The sequence below is a fragment of the Panthera uncia genome, unplaced genomic scaffold (assembly GCF_023721935.1).
Source record: "Panthera uncia isolate 11264 unplaced genomic scaffold, Puncia_PCG_1.0 HiC_scaffold_258, whole genome shotgun sequence".
Classification (NCBI taxonomy): domain Eukaryota; kingdom Metazoa; phylum Chordata; class Mammalia; order Carnivora; family Felidae; genus Panthera; species Panthera uncia.
Genome location: NW_026059322.1, coordinates 1 through 20,638, shown reverse-complemented (window position 1 = coordinate 20,638; position 20,638 = coordinate 1). Strand labels below are relative to the sequence as shown.

At 37.8% G+C, this 20,638-nt stretch overlaps 2 protein-coding genes across 9 annotated transcripts in view; one reads left to right on the top strand and one right to left on the bottom strand.

Annotated features, from left to right (window-relative positions):
* LOC125917846 (terminal uridylyltransferase 4) overlaps positions 1 to 11,106 on the top strand; it is a 64,027-nt gene extending 52,921 nt beyond the window's left edge. For 4 of the 7 annotated variants that reach the window (XM_049623944.1, XM_049623941.1, XM_049623940.1 and 1 more), the window contains 3 exons: positions 427 to 874; positions 5,675 to 5,833; positions 7,282 to 8,596. In XM_049623944.1, the coding sequence (XP_049479901.1) occupies positions 427 to 874; positions 5,675 to 5,833; positions 7,282 to 7,370 (696 nt within the window). In that variant the 3' untranslated portion in view covers positions 7,371 to 8,596. The other 3 variants (XM_049623939.1, XM_049623942.1, XM_049623943.1) reach the window with 3 other exon arrangements.
* A 4,765-nt stretch (positions 11,107 to 15,871) lies between these two features.
* LOC125917848 (pre-mRNA-splicing factor 38A) lies at positions 15,872 to 20,582 on the bottom strand. Of its 2 annotated transcripts, none has more exons than XM_049623945.1 (5): positions 18,456 to 20,582; positions 17,823 to 17,849; positions 17,615 to 17,724; positions 17,086 to 17,134; positions 15,872 to 16,272 (listed from the first exon to the last, which is right to left on the bottom strand). In XM_049623945.1, the coding sequence occupies exons 1-5, from the start codon at positions 18,596 to 18,598 to the stop codon at positions 16,230 to 16,232; spliced, it is 372 nt and encodes a 123-aa protein (XP_049479902.1). In that variant the 5' UTR covers positions 18,599 to 20,582; the 3' UTR covers positions 15,872 to 16,229. The 2 variants fall into 2 exon arrangements, with proteins under 2 accessions (XP_049479902.1, XP_049479903.1); XM_049623946.1 differs by having other exon boundaries at positions 17,615 to 17,712.
* Between the last annotated feature and the right edge of the window lie 56 nt (positions 20,583 to 20,638).

The following is a 20,638-nucleotide window of genomic DNA, read 5'->3' as shown; positions in this document are numbered from 1 at the left end:
TTTAAGTTCCATGAGGGCATATATGTTAGTGTTGTATTTTTAACACCTAAAACAATGCCCAGACGTAATCAACACTTGTTGAGGGACTGAATCAAAGTGGCTGTGAGATATTTAGATATAAGTTTCTAGTTACAGTTGGAAATGTGGGTTCTGCATGACGGGAATGACGTCTGTGGTCTTTTTTCTTTGGATAGTAAAAGGGTTTATAGGGTAGTACATATGTCAGAGAGGGTTTGAGGATCTTGAAGAAAATTCTATTTTCATGTAAAATGAGGCTCTATTATTGTTTATTATACACATTATAGAGTTCTGTTTATAATGTTCTAATGAAATAACTCCATAATTTTGTATTTTGATTATCTCTGCTTTTATAATAGTAAGATGTTTTAAAATTAATTTTAAAATGTTATCTTTTTCTCTTTGCAGTCTGATTCACCATCGTATTCTCCTCAGCCCCAACCATTTCCACAGAACTCATCCCAGTCAGCTGCCATTACCCAGTCTCCATCCCAGCCAGGATCCCAACCCAAGCTTGGCCCACCTCAGCAGGGAGCCCAGCCCCCACATCAGGTCCAGATGCCTATGTATAACTTTCCCCAGTCACCACCAGCTCAGTATTCTCCCATGCACAATATGGGACTGTTGCCAATGCACCCTCTCCAGATCCCTGCCCCGTCCTGGCCTATTCACGGCCCAGTGATCCACTCTGCACCAGGCAGTGCCCCCAGCAATATTGGCCTGAACGATCCCAGCATCATCTTTGCACAGCCTGCTGCCAGACCTGTGGCGATCCCTAACTCCTCTCATGATGGACACTGGCCTCGTACTGTGGCTCCAAATTCCCTGGTGAACAATGGTACAGTGGGAAATTCGGGTAACCCTTCCTTTTCTTCTTTTGTATATGTCTGTAGAAAGGTTGGGTGGTTGGTTTTATTGGTTGAACTGGGGGAAATAAAAGTGAGGAAATATTTACAGAGGGGCAAGCATAGGATTAGATACAGTATATGGGCTATGGATTCAGACTGCCTAGATTTGAATCCTGGCTCTGCCATTTATTATGTGGGATTAGGCAGTTGCTTAATCTCTTTATGCATTGATTTCATCTGTAAAATAAGGATATTAATAGCATCTAACTCACAGGGATGTTGTGAATATTAAATGAGGTGATATACATAAATGTCACTTATTTTATGATTATTTTATTTTATTATATATATAATTTTTAATATATGAAATTTATTGTCAAATTGGTTTCCATACAACACCCAGTGCTCATCCCAAAAGATGCCCTCTTCAATACCCATCACCTACCCTCCCTCCCACCCCCCCATCAACCCTCAGTTTGTTCTCAGTTTTTAAGAGTCAACTTTATGATTATTTTAAAGTTTCACTGCAATCCTGCTTGGTGCATTACTAGCACTCATTTTATAATTTAGGAAATTGTAGGGTTAAGTAACTTACTATCATGCTCTTGTAGTTAATCATAGTAGATCTAAGTTTTAGATCAATTTCTTTCTTCAAAACTTTGTTCTTTGCCCTAGTAAGAAACAATTCTTACTAATAAGTAAGGAGTAATTCTTTAAAAAGCTATTACTAGCACTTTGTAGCATTAAAAACTACTAGTTTTTTCTGATATGTAAGTAATACATTTTCATTATAGAACATTTGAAAAATAAAAGATAATCCATAATCTTAATTCCTAGACATAATTGCCAAGTAATACTTAGGTGTGTTACCATCCATTTTTTAAATATTTGCATAATTAAAAATACATATACCATAAATCTTGTTTAATATTCAACGTTTTAGTTGATTATATTTTTATTTTAAAAACTTTTTTGAAATGTACACAGAAAGAGGGAGTTTTAAAGTAGGACGAGCACCCTGTTACCCAGCTTTTAACAGTTACCAATATTTGCTATTCTTTGACCCCTTTACCTCATTTAAAAAATTCTTTTGGCTTTAGTATTTAATCAAATCTCAGACATTGGATCAAATTTCCTTATAAACCTGTTTGTATCTCTTTAAAAAAAAAAATCACAAGACCATTACCATACCCCGTATCACCTAATACCTGTTCATTTTTATTCTTTTTCTAAAATTACTGTTATTGTTGATTTATTTGAATCAGGATTCAAACAAAGCCTTTACATTATAAGTGTATGCTTATTTTATTTCTTAAGTCTCCTTTAATATGTAATACTTTCTCTTCACTATTTTTCCCCCATATAAACTGTTTGTTAAAGAAACTGTAGAACTTCTTATATTCTGATGTTGGCTGAATTGTATCTTTGTGGCATTATTTAACATGTACCTCTGTCCCCATATTTCCTATAAATTGGAAGTTAGGTCCAGAAGCTGGATTAGATTCAGGTTATTTTTGTTGGCAAGAATTTATCTCTTGATTGGTCCTGTATGTTTCTTGTTCCCTCACTTCAAAAAGAACTTACTCTCGCTGTTCCTCTTTTAGTGATCTAAGATTGATCAATGAGTTAGGTGATATCAGTGTGTTCTGTCCATTATGAAGCGTCCCATTAATTTTTACATAATAGTTTTAGCTGTTACTGATAATTATTTCTGATAATTGCTATTTTACTAGGGGTTGTAAAATGATCATTTTCTATTTACTGCTTGTGATTCTTCTATAAAGAACTTTTTCTTATTAACTACTTGATTATCCTGAAATATAGGAAAAGACTAAAAGCTTGATTCTTTCCCTTTATCAATTTTCACAAGTATTTTAGTACTTTTTATACAAAAATATGCTATTGCTTAGAGTACCATGATGGAAGAAGTACCTCTGCTCTCTTTTGGAACAATACATATAATGTATTTTGCTGAGCAGAAATGTCAAAGTATGGGAACTCATTCAGATTTCCAAGATCAAAGGATATGTGGCATATATGACCATTCTTTTTTTTTTTTTTTTAATTTATTTTGAGAGAGAATGAGTGCAAATGGGGAGGGGCACAGAGAGGGGGAGAGAGAGGGAGAAAAAGACTCCCAAGCAGGCTCTGAACTGTCAGCACATAGCCCAGTGTGCTGCTGGAAACCTACAAGCTGCAAGATCATAACCTAAGCTGAAATCAAGAGTCACATGCTTAACGGGCTGAGCCACCTAGCACCTAGGCACCCCATACATCTTCATTCTAATGTGATCTTTGTTTCTGTCATTCAACAAATGTTTATTGTATATATGCTATGACATGTACCATGATAGTCACTGGGTTATATAATGAACACAGACCCAGTGTCTTGCCCTTTGATACAATGGCTCAGTTTTTACAGTTTTATTCCTCCCAGTACCACCACTAGTTGATCTCTGTCAGTCATAATGAACTAATTAATTAACGTCCTAGGAACATACTGTATTATCTCTTACCCGTAATTGTTTACTAAAGTTGTTCCTTCTGCCTGGAAAAATCCTCTCCCTATCTCTCCTTCTTACTCTCACCTCCTTTTGCTTTGCTCCAAAGCTTGGGTGACTCATTCATCTTCCATTTTTAAATTTAGCTCACTTTCTAACAGGAACCCCTCTTGTTGATTTTGTCCTTCAATTGTGCTAGGTATCCTTTTTCTTTTCCATGTTTCCTTAATATCTATATCTTTATACTTGTCTTATGAAATTGCCAGTTTACTTGTTTGCATAACCCATTAGGCTGAACTTCTAAAGGCCGTGAATTGTTTCTTCTCTATCATTGTCTCCATCGTGTCCAATATAGTGCCGGATGTATGGTAGATACATTATTCATATAATATATTATTTTTATTATATAATGATTACTCAGTAAATGTTATATTGTTATATGTGGAATGGATTTACAACTCCTAGTTAATATTACAGCTAAAATTACTAATTTGTTGAAAATGGAAGGATTGGGTGAGAATATATTATGAAAATATTTAGTTGTGAAAAATGGCCGAGGGAGATTGGAATATATCCTAAGAAATACCCTTTGATGTCAAAATACATTTCTCAGTTGGTCAAGACCTTAATATATATACCCAGTCTGATTTAAAGCAAAAAATATACCCTGTAGCTTCAGTTCTTTAATTTTTTTTCTTTAACGTTTATTTATTTTTGAGACAGAGAGAGACAGAGCATGAACGGGGGAGGGTCAGAGAGAGGGAGACACAGAATCTGAAACAGGCTCCAGGCTCTGAGCTGTCAGCACAGAGCCTGACGCGGGGCTCAAACTCACGGACCGCGAGATCATGACCTGAGCCGAAGTCGGCCGCTCAACCGACTGAGCCACCCAGGCGCCCCTGTAGCTTCAGTTCTTAATTGTAACTTGGTTTTATGAACTTTCAGCAAAGCAGCTGCTTTGTTTTTCTGCTTACCTCCTGAGAAGACTGAATTTGTTAAGAGTATGGCTAGTATGGGTTTTAGTTTTCTGGCTGTGTACTCCTCCCTATCCGGTACCTCTTAATTTGAGTCTGCTAGGAAGTTTAGTGAATGAGGGGAGTGTCTTTCAGATTATTTCCTGCCACATTGTGACTCTGGATGAGAAAAGCCACCAGAAATGATGCAAAAGATTTAGGAGTAATTACTTAGGAGTAATTTGAAAAGATGCACTTTGAAAGATGTACTTACATCTTAAAGGGAAGTAGATTGTGGGGGTGGTTTGCCATAGAATGGATAGCACTCCTATTTTTTGAGTCTCTACTTACATACCACAACTTGTGCAAGCCACATTGTTTTTGTTATCTGATTTAATCCTCACAACAGCCAGAGGTGCATAATTGAACTTTAGTAATTTTTGGAACTGGGATTTGAACTTTGACCTGGTTGGCTCCAAAGCCCAAGTTCTCAACCATTATACCGCAGTGCTTCAGTTTCTAATAGAATTGCCTTTTGAACCATGATACAGTTGTTTCTAGGATAGTGTCATTGTCTTTAGGAAAAAGTGGAAGCTCCTTAATGATGTACTAAAGTTCTTTAAAATGTAAATCCTACCTTATCCATCCAGCCTTTTTTTCTTTCATTGCCTCCTTTTACTCCTTAGTGGTACTGCTGATTGTTTTTGCAGCTTCCCAAACTTGCTGTACTGTCCTGTTTCCTGGCTATTGTACTTGTTATTCTTTCTGTTTAAAATGCCCTCTTTGCCCCGTTTTGCCTAACAATTCCTTGTGCTTTAAAATTTAGTTTAGTCAATCATCTTAGGAAAACCTTCTCTAGCCTTGAACCAAATAGGTTAGCCCCCTCTTTATTTTTCATTATTATTATTATTTTTAATATTTATTTTGAGAGAGAGAGTGCCCAAGCAAGCAGGGGAGGGACAGAGAGAGAGGAGAGAGAGAATCCCAAGCAGGCTCCACACTGTCAGCACAGAGCCCGACGCAGGGCTTGAACTCGCAAACCAAACCCAGGCTGAAACCAAGAGTCAGTCGCTTAACCAGCTGAGTCACCCAGGCACCCTAGTTCCCTCTTTAGAGCACCTTCCACCAATCTCTTATAGCAATGACTACTTATTACTGTATCTCTACCTTTTATATGTCTCTTTTATGAGTAATTTGAGCACAGTGTTTGATTCTTAAAAAAATTGGTATCCTCTGCATTTAGCATTGTTCTTGTCCAGTGGTAGGTACTCAATAAATCTTTGTGGAATGAAGGAATATTTAAATGAACAAACTGATATTTTAAGTATGTCTTTCCTGTCTTGTTGAAATGCAGAGCCAGGCTTTCCAGGACTAAATCCTCCAATTCCTTGGGAACATGCACCACGTCCCCATTTCCCTCTTGTCCCAGCTTCGTGGCCTTATGGTTTGCATCAAAACTTCATGCATCAGGGAAATGCCAGATTTCAGCCCAACAAACCGTTCTATACTCAAGGTACCGTTGTTTACAAATTCATTAAGAGGCTGGGTGGGTTTTGTTCTGGGACAAAGGTGGCTTTGTGAAGGCCAGGAACCAGGAGTGAGATTTTATGCATTCATTAAACATTTTATTGAGAGCATACTGTGTGTCACACTGTGCTAGGTGCTTGTTCAGGCAAGAATTAAGGTAAACCTGTACACTTAGAAGAGCCAGACATGTAAAATAGACAAGGATAGGAACTTAGAAGGAGTCAGTTAAATGTTATCCTAGCAGAGTTTATAGGAGATAAGGACACCAAGGATCAAATCACACAAGATTTTGACATTTGAATTAGACTGTGAAAGAGATACAGGATTTGTTTTTCCTAGAGATTTGTTAGAGATTATAGGGGAAGAGTATTCTTAGCTGAGGGAATATATATGTAAAGTTGAGGAGTTTTGCCTGGCATAGTGAGGAAAAAAGAAGAGAAAATAATACAACTAGAGGATGAAGTGGATGGGAAAGATGTGTACATGATGAGGCTAGAGAAGGTAGGCTGAGGCCATATTATGAAAAACTTTGGACTCTGTTTAGTAAGTAGTATGAATTTAATAAAAGTTTTTTAGTTGAATAGTGACATAGTCAAAATTTGTTTAGTTGAACTTGAATGACATTAGAATTCATTTATTCTGTTAGTGCTGACATACCAATAATAGGTTTGATCTAAGTAATGAATATTACAAACTAAGGAGAACTTGTCACATTTTATCTAGCCTACTTGCCTCGAAGGTATTTCAATTCTAATAGGGAATGTCTGAGTCTGGCCCTCAGCTCTTCGTTAACCTATGAATTAAAAAACTAGAGTCAGTTACTTACGACACTTAAACTAGGAGTTCAAGAAATTAAAGAAAGGCACTCAAGAAATGCTGACTGAATTAAATGGTAACTTTAAGGGGAAACCCCTGGTACAAGTTTCAGGCTTGATTCATTTAAGCCTTTGTAAACTATCCGTGTATTGCTGGGGCATCCCTATATTATAGAATGGCAGAACATTGACTGTGGCGGACTTAATCTTCTGAGTAAAGAACTAAGGTTGAAAAAAGTTATTAATCATATAAGGGCTTGGTGGGCTGGTGGGATGGTTGGGGGGAGTCTGAAATTCTTCCCTGGTGAATTTGTTGCCTTTGGTACCTCCCCTTCATCTCTCTTTTCTTTCACATACCCATGTTTCCCTGCTCTCCTCTTCTTTCTCCTGCGAAATGTTTTTACATGCTTTATCTCCTCTTTACTATATAAATAGAAAAAAAGAGAACTAGCTACAAGTTATTAATTCTAAGCGTTGTCAGATATATAGGCACAAGCCTTTCAGTTTCCTGTCTGTGTTGTGTCCAACAGACAGATGTGCCACCCGTCGGTGTAGAGAGCGTTGTCCCCACCCACCAAGAGGAAACGTGTCGGAGTAATGCGAGTCCATTTTCTTTCAGCTGGTCTACCGATGCACAGCAACCAGCCAATCCTGCTGTCTCAAGGGTATCCGTACCTCAATGTCAGTTACATTCAGCAGAAAAAGTGACATTTAATGGAAAGCAAAACAAATCAGGTCCTGATTTAAAATTTTAACACGTTTAGATAGCTTATTTAAATTCTAAGACTGTTTTTAAAGACTGTATTATTTGTATATAAATATGAACTATAGTTTTTACTAGTATCACCAAATTGAGTGATACAAATTTCATCTATTTTATTACCCTATTTTTAAGGGAATTTTATGTTTTGTTTAATCTTGATGAATTGTATAAAGAGAGAATTTAAAAAATTACATTCTTTATTTTCTATTAGCTGTATTCATACTTTGGTTGCTTCAGACTTTATATATATTGTTCTTAAGAATTAGGAAAAACTTTCATGTGTTTTAAATTTGTCACTTCTATTCTTTACAGAACCTTGTAGTGCCAAAAACTTTTTAAAAGCTAAAAAAAAAAAAATAATAAAATAAAACTACAACGTGAAGATTCAGAATTTTTTCTTTTACATTCTTGTATATTGAAAATATTCAAAATTGAACAGAAAGTTGCTTTTGTCTGTATTTGAAGTAATTCTATTTTAAGTTAATAAATCTTTTTGACAAGCGTCAAATTTGGTTAATTCATATGGTTGTTTAGATCATGGAGATATGTAACAATTTAGAGATTTGTTTTACTCTCAGTGAATGGAGCATTCTAAATTACAGACTTAGAGAACCAAGAATCTTTTTTAATGTCCTTTATTTTACTGGATCTTCACAACACCCATATGAAGTTGATAGAAACATATACTGTCTTCATGTCTGTTCATCATTGAGAAAACAGAGGTGCAAAATGATAAAGTGAATTCCAAGGTAGCACACTTCTATGTTGGAAAGAGAATGGAAACAGATCTTTTGAAGAAGAGTTTTTAAACACTGAGACTGATACTGGCAATTTGAGTGGAGGGAAGAGATTTCTTACTTACTGAGGTACTAGTATGTGCCAGACTATCCATTCTGAGTTCTGTTACTACCTGGAATGCACACTTGCCAGGATGGTGTTTACCAATAATGGTTGTGGTAACTGATTATAGTTGAAATTAAACTTGTGTTGTTAGTAGTATTTTAGCTCTTTTTGGTACTATCCATTGAGCTGAGGTCATTTTGTCTAAACCTCCCAATTACATATTTGACAGGGATTTTGGACTAAATGATCCTATAGATTTATTTGGAAATCTGCAGAATAAGTAAATACAAATGTATTTTAAGGACAGTGTATTATCTTTGTTCTGCTTCCTCAGATATGCATTACTTAAATAGGAGACTCTGGGCTTTTGCCATATTTTCCACCTTGGAAGATGCTTGAAATCTATTGCAGGAGGTTGAGGGCTTTCCTGCCATATTTACAGCCCTGAAAAGGTATTTATTAAATGTTAAGATCAGGTCTATTTACTGTAAGTTCTTCATATTAAAACTTCAGTATCTCTCAGAATCCTACTAAATGGTGGAGTTTGCTCATTTGTTCTGTTAATGAGATAGCTGGCCCAGTGTATGTTTTTGTTAAAATATAGGCATACCTCGGAGCTGTTGCAGATTAGGTCCCAGATCACTGCAATAAAGCGAGTATCGCATTAAAGTGAGTCAAATGCCTTTTTTGATTTCCCAGTGCATGTAAGTTACGTTTACACTTATCCTGTAGTTGATTTAAGTGTACAGTAGCTTGTCGAAAATGTACATGCCTTAATTTTATTGCTAAAATATGTTAACCATCAGCTGAAATTCAGTGAGTCATAATCTTTTTGCTGGTGGAGGGTCTTGACTTGAGTGCTGACTGATCAGGTGGTTGTTGCTGAAGGTTGAGTTGGCTGTAACAATTTCTTAAAATAAGACACAAATGTAGTTTTGCCACATAGATTGATTTTTTCCTTTCACTTGAACACGTAGATGCCACTGTAGGGTTCTAAATTAGCCTAATTTCAATATTATGTCTCAGGGAAAAGGGAAGCCCAAGGGAGAGAGAGAGATGAGGAAATGGCTGATTGGTAGAGCAGTCAGAACACACGCATTTATTAAGTTTGCTATCTTATATGGGCATGGTTTGTGACACCCAAAACCATGGCACAGATCACCGTGATAAATACAATAATACAAAACTTTGAAATATTGTGAGAATTACCAAAATGTGATAGAGATGCAAAGTCATCAAATGCTATCAGAAAAAAAGGCACCAATAGACTTGCTCCATGCAGGGTTGCCATAAATCCTCAATTGGTCAAAACAAAACAAAACAAAAAACCTCAGTATCTTTGAGGGGCAGTAAGTGAAGTGCAGTAAAACGAGGTATGCCTATATGACTTGGAACATTGGTGTTTTTGTTTTTGTTTAATGTTTTTAGTTTTGAGGAAGAGAGAGTGAGAGCAAGTGGGGGAGGAGCAGAGAGAGGGGGAGACAGAGGATCTGAAGTAGGCTCTGCGATGACAGCAGAGTCCAATGTGAGGCTCAAACTCGTGAACTGTGAGATTATGACCTGAGCCGAAGTCAGATGATGCTTAATTGACTGAGCCACCTAGACACTCAGCATTCAGGTTTTTTTTAAATAGCGTTCATGTATTTAATCTTTTTTCAAGTCTTGGAGAACAGATGATGAGGTGTGTAAAGTGTTCATTTTACTGTTCTTTTGTATTTATTTGAAACTTTCGTTAAAAAAAAAAATCTCTGAGGCACCCAGTCTTAAGAGCATGCAGCTCTTGATCTTGGGGTTGTGAGTTTGAGCACCCTGTTAGGTATTGAGATTACTAAATCTCCAATAAGAGACTGTCCCTAATTCAGCTTTACTTTCTAAAGGAAAGAGGTATATATCACCTGGAAAAACGTATTTTGGGGGTTTTATAAAGCCCAGTAATTTAGGCTTTACTTTTGTGATAGTGTTCTATATAGTAATTTTCAGTATCTCACTTGTCCCTCCTTCAGCAATTACCAGTGCTCAGTAACTGGCAAAACTGTTCCAAGTGGAAAACTGTAATAATACTCTGTTTGTAATTTATACCAGCAGCAGCTCAGTTTTAGAAGTTTGTAAACTTCTCTTAGAAGTTGTAAACTTAAAAGTTTTTGATTGTGAATTCAAATTCATTGTAGAGCAGTTGGAAGTGCCAAAATTATCAATCTTTATTCAGAGTACACACACACACCACACTTAAGACCATATTGTTTTGAAATGTTTTGTATAATGTTTAATGACATGGAGAGATTAGTATCTTCCATTGCCATTAAAGATTATTCAAAGTATGAATATTAATTTTGTACCATACAATTTATTTGTTAAGTGCCCTACAGATGGACATTTTTGCTGTTTTTTCCTCATATATTAAAAAGTATATAAGATGATGCGATAAAGCTATTTTTGTATATATTCTAGCATGGTGAATATATATAGATATATACTTATATTTGTATATGGGATTATTAGGTAAAAAAGGTAAAAGTTTTAGGATTCCTGCTATATATTGCCAAACTGCCTCCAGGAAGGTGGTTACCATTTTGTGGTCCCCAAAAATACATCAAATGTGTTGGTGAGCTTATAAAATAGCTTTAAAGTCGGAACAACTAATTTTTTCCCTTGTGAAGGATAATTTAAATGTATTCATTTAAAAAAAGTATTAAATAAAGGAACAAAGTATAGAAATCATCCATCAATCAGAAATACTTTTTAAACCTCAGGTTTACTTTATTTTTTTATTAAAAAAATTTTTTTTATGTTTATTCATTTTTAAAAGACAGAGAGCACAAGCAGGGGTGGGGCGGAGAGAGGGGGACACAGAATCCGAAGCAGGCTCCAGGCTCTGAGCTGTCAGTACAGAGCTCGACGCAGGGCTCGAACTCACGATGAGATCATGACCTGAGTCGAAGCTGGACGTTCAACTGCCTGAGCCACCCAGGCACGCCTCAGGTTTATTTTAATACTATTTTTTAATGTTTATTTTTGAGACAGAGAGCGTCAAAAGCAGGGGAGGGCAGAGAGAGGGGGGGAACAGAGGACCCAAAGCAGAGTTATTTAAGTAATCTTTATACTCAATGTAGGGCTTAAACTCATATCCCCAGTCAAGAGCTATATGCTCTTCTGTCTGAACCAGCCAGGCAACCCCCAGCTATTTCTCTTAAACATAGACAAACATACATACAAAGAGTTTTTAGAAAGTGGGCTCATGTGCTATGTTCAGTAAATATAGCAAATTAATTTTACTTGGATTTAACAAAAAGTGAAATGAACTGCTCAACTTAAAAATTTTTTTCTATGGTAGTTCTAAAAGATTTCCTTAAAAATTTTTTTAATTTTAGACAGAGAATGAGCAGGGGAGAGGGGCAGAGGGAGAGAGAGAATCTTAATTAAGCAGGCTCCATGCTCAGTGTGGAGCCCGACACGGGGCTTGATCTCACAAACACTGGGATCATGACCTGAGCTAAAATCAAAAGTTAGATGTTCAACCCACTGAGCCACCCAGGTGCCCCACTAAAAGACTCCTCTTAAAATTAAGGGCAATTATAGAAAACATTAAAGAGGCTGGAGTTATTTTTTCCTGGTTTTCATGTATGTTTTAGTGAAGTGTAGGACTCCTATTATGAAAAACAAAATCCACACATTTTGTTCACATCAAGTCCTAAAACTATTTCCCATTTTTATTTAGTTTTTAAAATGTTTACTACCATTCCTTTTACTGCTGCTTTTTATTCCCAAATCCTGAATTTGATTAATTTCTTGTTGGGTGAGTTTTATTGTCAGGCATTTTTTTCCTAAGTGATTAGAATGCATATTCCCTTTACATTTTGTTCTTAATTTTTTTTTACTGTTTATTTTTGAGAGAGAGAGAGAGAGGCAGAGCAGGAGTCCGGAAGGGGCAGAGAGAGAGGGAGACAGAATCCAAAGTAGGCTCCAGGCTCTGTGCTGACAGCACAGAGCAGGACTTGAACTCAAAAACATGAGATCATGACCTGAGCTGAAGTCAGACGCTTAACCAACTGAGCCACCCAGGTGTCCTTTCCCTTTATGTTAAAAAAAAAATTTTTTTTATGTTTTATTTTGAGAGAGAGAGCTAGCACATGGGGGAGGGGCAGAGAGAGAGGTCCAAAGCGGCTCCAGGCTCCGAGCTGCCATCACAGAGCCAGACACAGGGTCGACCCCACAAACTGGAACTGCGAGATCATGACCCTAGCAAGTCCATTGCTCAACTGATTGAGCCATCCAGGCGCCCCACCCCCTCTTTACATTTTAAAGACAACTTTGGGTGGGTACAAAATTCCTTTCACAACTTTACCCCTAGAGCCTTTTGCTTCACTGCTGCCTTGTGAAGTTTGTTCTAAGATCTGAGACCAGCTTGATTTTTTCCCCCTCATTATACAGGACTTGATTTCTCTGCTTAGATGTCCTTGTAATTCTTTGTGTCTTACCTTCATCAGGCTATTTCTTAATAGATTGTTCATTATTTCAAGAAAATTTTCTTGTATCTGGATATTTAAATTTGCTCAATTTTCTTCATCAGGAATGTGAATTATGCATATGTAGGATTTCAAGTGTTTTACTACCTTTATATGTCTTTTAAAAATTATTTCCCATTTTTATTTTCTCCAGCCTATTTTTTGTATGCCTTATATTTATTTTATATTGCTTTATAATAAGGCTTTTTTTTTTTTTTAATTTTTTTTTTTCAACGTTTTTTATTTATTTTTGGGACAGAGAGAGACAGAGCATGAACGGGGGAGGGGCAGAGAGAGAGGGAGCCACAGAATCGGAAACAGGCTCCAGGCTCCGAGCCATCAGCCCAGAACCTGACGCGGGGCTCAAACTCACGGACCGCGAGATCGTGACCTGGCTGAAGTCGGACGCTTAACCGACTGCGCCACCCAGGCACCCCTATAAGGCTTTTATTTGTCCAGTTTTTTAAATCTTCATTTAAGCTCTACTAAGCTTATTTAATCTCATCTTTGAACATGTATACTTTGCATTTTTTTAAAACATCACTTTGTTAATAGTCTTTTTTTTTAATGTTTATTATTTTTTTGAGAGCGAGCTAACGAGCATGAGTGGGGGAGGGGCAGAGAGGGAGACACAGATTTAGAAGCAGGCTCCAGGCTCGGAGCTGTCAGCACAGAGCCTGATGCAGGGCTCAAACTCAAACTGTGAGATCATGTCAGATGCTTGACTGAGCCACCCATGCATCCTGTTAATGGTCTTTTTTTGAGTCTGGAGAACTTGTTACTTTAACTTTCTGCAGGGAGTGACCAGCATCTGTGGTCTTTCTTTTCTGAGTAATGCTTATTTAACATCAGATCAATCTATATGCGGGAAATAACAGAAAGGGGCTCAGGGAATGAGGCTTTCAGTTGAGTTCTTATATTGGAAGATTTAACCAAATTAATTGTGGGAAGTGAAATCAATTTAGTAGTTTGCACCCAGTGTTAAAAATGTATTAAGGGGTGCCTAGGTGGCTCAGTCAGTTGAGCATCTAACTTCGGCTCAGGTCATGATTTCATGGCTTGTGAATTCGAGCCCTGTTTCGGGCTCTGTGCTGACAGCTCGGAGCCTGGAGCTGCTTGGGAGCCTGGGTTCTGTGTCCCTCTCTTGCTCTGCCCCTTCTCCGCTCCTGCTCTGTCTCTCTCTCTCAACATTAAAAAAAATTAAAAAAACCCACAAAATACTGTATAGGAAATACAGAATGCATTTTGCATAATGTTTTTTTCCTGAAATGTTTCAGTATAGAATACATGTGTAAAGGGGTAAAATGTAAAATGTTTCTTAATATAGGCTACAGTCAAAAAAGGTTTACAAAGCTACAGTTCCAAGGCCTCATCCAGTAGGCTAGCACACAGATGACAGAAATGGCCCTTCAGCAAAGTTTGTCCTTAGACTTCATCTCGTCTGCAATTCTTTGTCACTAATAAAAGAATAGGAACAATCTGCTTCCTGTTTTAGGCTGGCTGTACTACAATTTGGTTCAGATCTCTCCATACACCTAAATAAGTATGCTTTAAGTTTATAGTTAGTTTGAGGAGGCGAGGCTTATTTCTGTTATTTAAGATTGTCGAGTTTTTGTGGGTTTTTTTTTGCAGGTTTTTCAATTTCTTAATCTTATACTTTAAAATGAATATTTTAACAATATGCTTGGTTGGTCCATAGGTCATTAAGCCAGAAGACATTTCTTTCCATCTGGATCACTTTGGTAAAGAACTAACTTCTAGGACTCTATAACAGATATAAATAGAGGTGCTTATATTTAATTCTTAAAGGCAGTCTTATATATAGTTGTATGATGAATAACATTAGCTCTTATGGATGACTTTTATCAGCTCAAGTATTACCAGGTGAGGAATCGTTGAAGAATGTAAAATCTCAAATCTCCCAAAATGCTTTAACATTGCTGCAAAAGTCCTTCAGTTCAACAGCAAGCAAAAGAATGTTAATCCTGTGACCAGATCTGGCTTCCCAAGAAACTAGATCCTATGAGGCAATTGGTCTTCAGAATTCTTGGTAGGTCCAGAGCTGTGGGAAGTCCAATCACTTCCCCCCACCCCTCTTTTTTTCCACTGTTTCCTTTTTAAAGGAAAAGTTAAGTACTAGTAGAATGAACTCTTCTAGCAAAGATCTCAACACCTTGATTATCAATGCCCACGGACACTTTGCAGTTCTTATTTTGCTTCTAAGTCCTCAAACCCTTAGCTTCTTTGATATACTGTCTCCTAATTCTTCTACCTTTCTGAAAGTTCATTTCCATTTTCAGGTGGTTGACTGCATTGCTTTCTCTCACCAGTGTTGAGTGTTGCCTATGCTTCTGTTGTTGGCTTTTCTTACATAAACACACACTTCCTGGGCAGCCCCCATTTAATTCTACATCTTCCACAATTACCTAAATGTTGTCAATTCAGGGTTAGATCACTATGCTCAACTCCAATTCCTACTTCTAACAACCTGGGCTTTATCTAGATATACCGTAGCAGTCTCTGTACTTTAAGTAAAATTGAATGCATCATTTTACTACCAAAAGAACTTTCACCACCTGCCCCCTCTAAAGCTTGGCCTCTTCCTGCTGTACTTTCTAACTTTGTGAATAAATGGCACTGTTTGCCAGCAAATGAAGTCAAAACCGTGAATGGTATTAGATACTTAACTCTCCTTTTCAATCTTATAGGCCCACTGCTACCGACTAAACTTGGAAAATAATGACAGTCTTTTCAAGGTAAAGGCTGAGCACCATAACCTAGAATTCAAGGCTTATGAGGAAGAAAAAACATATAAGAATGTTGTGTAAAAGGTGTTAAGTTCCATTGTTGAACTGTTCAATGCAACTGGATTAAATGATCCAGAAGAAGTCTTAACATTTGAATACATTCTGTTCTTACAAAGCTGCTGCTAACTCATCAGTTTTCATGTTTATTACGTAGTGCTGCTGAAAAAAAGTCTGGGAGAGAATAGGTTTTACTGACTTGAGTTTTGAGTGTAACAGCAGCAGCACAAATCTCAGGATTCTCAGAACAGTTCTAATTACGGAGCAAACCAAAACTAAACTACAGAAATACGGAAAGTGGATGTGTAAAATTTAATAACAAAAGGGTCACCATGCAGCCACATCCTCTCCTTGCCATTCATCCTCTCCACCCCTCAAATCCCTTACAAAGTTGAGTACAGTCAAGGTTGGTTGTACAGAGGGGTCGAAAGCAGCCCTTGGGAAGTGCTATCCCTCAAATGTGGATTATGATTCAAAGAGCGATACAAAACTCAGCACCTCTTTCATTTAAAAAAAAAAAAAAAGTGGAGAAACTTGGTTAAAAAGAGCTAAAATATTCTCATAGCTGCCTAAGGTGTAGGTCTTGATACTTCCACATAGACAGGTGACTTCAGATCCACATGAGGCCATTTGGACTAAAACCAAACTGAGTCCATTACTCATTCCCTCTCCGGCTCTTCTTGTGGCTTTTCTTAGATCTGAAATGGTAACACATACAAATCGTAATACAGGTGTTAAAGGAGCTAGGCAAGAACTTCTGAGGAAGACAGGGGCATGCAGATACTGACGGGGATGGAGATACCTAATATTTATTTATTATTATTTTTTAATGTTTATTTATTTTTGAGAGAGACAGAGAAAGAATGGGAGTAGGTTAGGGGTAGAGAGAGAGGGAGGCACAGAATCAGAAGCAGTCTCCAGGCTCCGAGCTGTTAGCACAGAGTCCGATGCGGGGCTCAAACCTATGAGCTGTGAGATCATGCCCTGAGCCAAAGTCAGATGCTCAACTGACTGAGCCACCCAGGCACCCCAATACCTAATATTTATTAAATGTGCTTGGTGTACTGTCTCAGAGCAACACTGAGTGAGGCATTACTATCCAAAATTTGCCATTGAGAAAATGGGCTCTGAGAGGTTAAGAGTGCACCTGACAGAGTATAATAGCATATAGAGGTTTCTAATGAAAATTTATCAAATGAAAGTGACTTTGTCCAATGTCACTCAACTGTTAGGTGTTAAAAGTTGGGATTTAATCACAGGTCTCCTGAGACCAAAGCTCATGCCCTTACCACTATCCAAAGCTGTAATCCTATGAGGAAAAAACAAACGAACACGAAACATACATAGTTCTAAAAATTCTCAGGGCAAAAGGCCAATTTTGTCCTGTAATAAAGGAAAATTCCTAAATATTCCCATCAAAACAAAACTTCAGGTCTAACTTAGTTATGATTGGGGCTTTAATTTCTGAATAAAGAAAAAATTCTTAAGTCAAAATAGAGATCAGTCCATACCTTTCAGGAGACTTTGAGTGGCTCCTATGTCTGTGACTACGGTGATGACCTAGGGAAGAAAGGGCCACTGGATGAGTGGTATTCTACCTACCTACTCCCTCACTGGCACTTTCACTTCCCCCAACCCCTTTAATTGGCTTAATATTTTTTTTGGCTTATGCTAGAGACAGCTCTTGTTGGTAGCACTTCTCTGAAATGTGTGTGTTGTGGGGGCGGTGGTCAGAAGAACTGAACCCACTTTATATACATTCAAGGCTTTATGGCTGATTTCACAAAAATCACATTTATTTACCACTACTCTGTTGGGTGGTGTTCCTATAATTTCAGATGAAAAAACTGAAGCTCATCATCTTTTTAGCAAATCTTATAAAGGAGAGTCAAGATGTGAACTCTTAACTTTCATATTCTAAGTTCATTTCCTTTTCTTTTCAAGCAATAATACAGTCAGGCATTTCTGTACTGCAGGAGGCTGACTAGGCTAATTACAGTTCTTTAAGACAACCAATAGCAAAAGGCCCAAAGGCTATACCTGGAGACTTGGAGCGGGATCTGTGCCTTCTATCTCGAGACCTGCTGCGGTGACGCCTTGGACTTTTGCTCCGATGCCTTTCTCGGCGAGGGGAGGGGCTGTGGAGATGACTGGTCAGATTCCTTTATCTGACAATATATTCACCACAACAGCACCCCCCCCCTTCCCCAAAACCCTATCTTTCATTACAAATCAACTGAAGGCTTACCTCCTCCTTTTAGGAGACCTACTCCGCCTATACAGAGAGAAAAGAGGAAAACCTTAGTAGGTGCACTGCAGTTGTAGATTCCAAAAACTGTCCAAATTCTTCACTCGTATCCATGCCCTTTGCTCTGTAACTTTTTATTAACACCCTCCCACTCTAAGTCTGGGATTGGCCATGTCATCTGCTTTGCCAATGGGGTATTCGCAGATGGGATACTAACAGATACTGGAAGGAAACTTATGTGACTGAGGCTGTCTGCTCTTGAATTCTACCACTGCCATGAGAACATGCCTAACTTAGCCTAGAATGAGACACATGGAGAAGAGATGAGTTGCCTCAGTCATCTTAGTTAAAAGCCATCTTATACTAGCCAACAGACAGCTGACCACAAAATGGGTGAGTGAACTTACACTGCCTATTCTATTCTAGCCCAGCTTCAAATCACTGACTATAGCCTTGTGAACTACATAAATGGTTACTGTCTGCCACAGAGGTTTTGCAGGTGGTTGTTCTATAGCAATTAATACACTAGGCAAACATTCTTCACAATCTGAATTTTTTCCTTCTTTGACGTCCAAACTTCTTTGCTACCGTGCTAAAAGTCTCTCTGGAAGAGGCCAATGACTAGGGCCTTACCTTCTGGGAGACCGGCTTCTACTCCTCCTGTAGCGCAGTGTGGGAGAACGACGGGGCTTGTCCAAGTCTCGGTAGCTTCTCCGGCGATGATCAGGTGATGGCACTCTCTCCAACTGGAAAAGAGATAACTTACACAGAACCATTTAGGAACAGTATATACACCCCCTCCTCATCCTGGCCCAAATTCCACCTCCAAGTGACTTTAAAACAACAAATACATAGAGAACCCTAAGGACAAAAAGAACTACCAAATAAACTGAATGGTTTCCAATAATCCCACTATTATTCTAGTGTTGGTACCTTTATTCTGGGACAATGTGAGAATAGTGAGAAGTAATTCTGTTTATCTCCTTAAGAAGCTGGATTTCCAATGAGAAAGAAGAGATACAGATGTAAGATCAAGAAGATTAAAGTATAAACTCATGCTGTACTTTAATCTTAAAAATTTCCTCCAGGTCTGCCAACTGTAAAGACCTAGAGATATTGACCAAACCCATAGCAATGAGCATTTATAGTGCCCAGACTGTGGTATCTAAATACCATTATCCCTTTAAGTGAAAACCAAGGGCTCCCTGGAAAAATGGCTAATTTCAGGTTTGGGGCAGAAGCTTTGAAGACATGACTAGAATGTATCAGAAGCAAGGAGGCTGAGATTACCATGATTATATCAGTCTCCTGAGTCAAGTTGGGGGTCCCCCACTTGAGGGGGGGACAGTTTCAGCATCAGCAAGGACCATGATGGTTCCAAACATCCAATTTGCTTAAATCCATGAGTTCACAATGTTACCAGGCACAAAAGCACATTGATCACATTGGGAGGATACTATGGAGTCAACTAATTATTTTAGAAACCGATAAAGAGAAATAATCAAGTATTGATCTTTTTTTCTATATCAACTGTACCTAGGAAAAATTAAGTGTTGATGTGGGAGATTTCTCTTTACAGCAATGTTTTAGGTAACAAATGATGAAAAGACAAATTAGAGTATCACCATCTTACAACCGCTAATGGGTCTAGGCAGAGATCATCTAGGCACCATAGCTCCTAATCTGACAAAAAAGGACAGCCAGACTTTGCTCACCCTTGGGGAAGTACACACCAGTACCTATAAAGTAGTGTTGCTCTACTCTAAGTACCTCAAATCCAACTGAACCTTCAGATCTAAGAATTTGTTTATAGGAAATATAAGGGACAAATTTAAGTGACCCCACAGGGACACAATCAGAAAAACACAGGTTGTAAAAATCTGTATAGAATAACGACCTGTTTTATGGCTCTTTTGAATACTAATTCAAACCTAAAAAATATAGGGCAATTGGGGATATGTGAATCCTGAATATTTGTCTTTTTCCTTGTTTCAAGGTTAAATTCTAGTTAACATATAGTTTTAATTTCAACACTGAATATCTGATATTAAAGAATTACTGTTAATTTGGAGGTGCTAATGGTATCACAGTTAGGCCTTGTCTGAAATATGGATGAAATACAGGATAGCTGTGATATAGGTCAAGAAAATTGGTGTGGGGGCAATTTGGTATAGATATACATAAGAAATAAAATGGCTGAGTTGATATCATGGAGGCTAGGTAATGGATAAATGGAGGCACATTCTCCACTTTAGCACGTGATTGAAATTTTCCATCAAAAAAGTGGAAAAACAGGAGTGCCTGGGTGGCTCTTTTGGTTAAGTGTCTGACTCTTGATTTTGGCTCAAGTCATTATCTCAGCATTCAGGAGATCGAGCTCTGCACTGGGCACTGCATTAAATGCAGAGCTTGCTTGGGATTTTCTCTCTCCCTCTCTCTCTGCTCCTACCCCGCTTGTGCTTTCTCTCACTCAAAATAAATAAACTTTAAAAGAAAAAAAAAGAAAAGAAAAACAGAATGCCTACTTTTGGTTTACTCACCACATAAGAGCACCTCAGCCTTGCATGGCTTTCAATTCATGAATGTTTCTGTTGGCACTCACCTTAAAGGGAGCCTACTGGCTCAGAACTACACTTCCATTTGCAGTCAGAATCCATAATCCAGCATTTCTTGTTTCCCCCCCCAGCCTTTTTTTATACATATTTTAATCACAAATGTTTCAGATCCTTCTTTTCTAATTCAACCATAAATACTTCTACATTATCATACACAGTACTTTTCATAACAGTTTTAATGGCTAATAGTTTTAATAGTTT

Coding starts and splice junctions, on each gene's coding strand:
- LOC125917848 (XM_049623945.1), bottom strand. CDS start 18,598: ATGGTTCTGTGTAAGTTATCTCTTTTCCAGTTGGAGAGAGTGCCATCA. Junction 17,850..18,455: donor AGAAGCCGGTCTCCCAGAAG/GTAAGGCCCTAG, acceptor CTCTCTGTATAG/GCGGAGTAGGTCTCCTAAAA. Junction 17,135..17,614: donor ATCCCGCTCCAAGTCTCCAG/GTATAGCCTTTG, acceptor TTTCTTCCCTAG/GTCATCACCGTAGTCACAGA.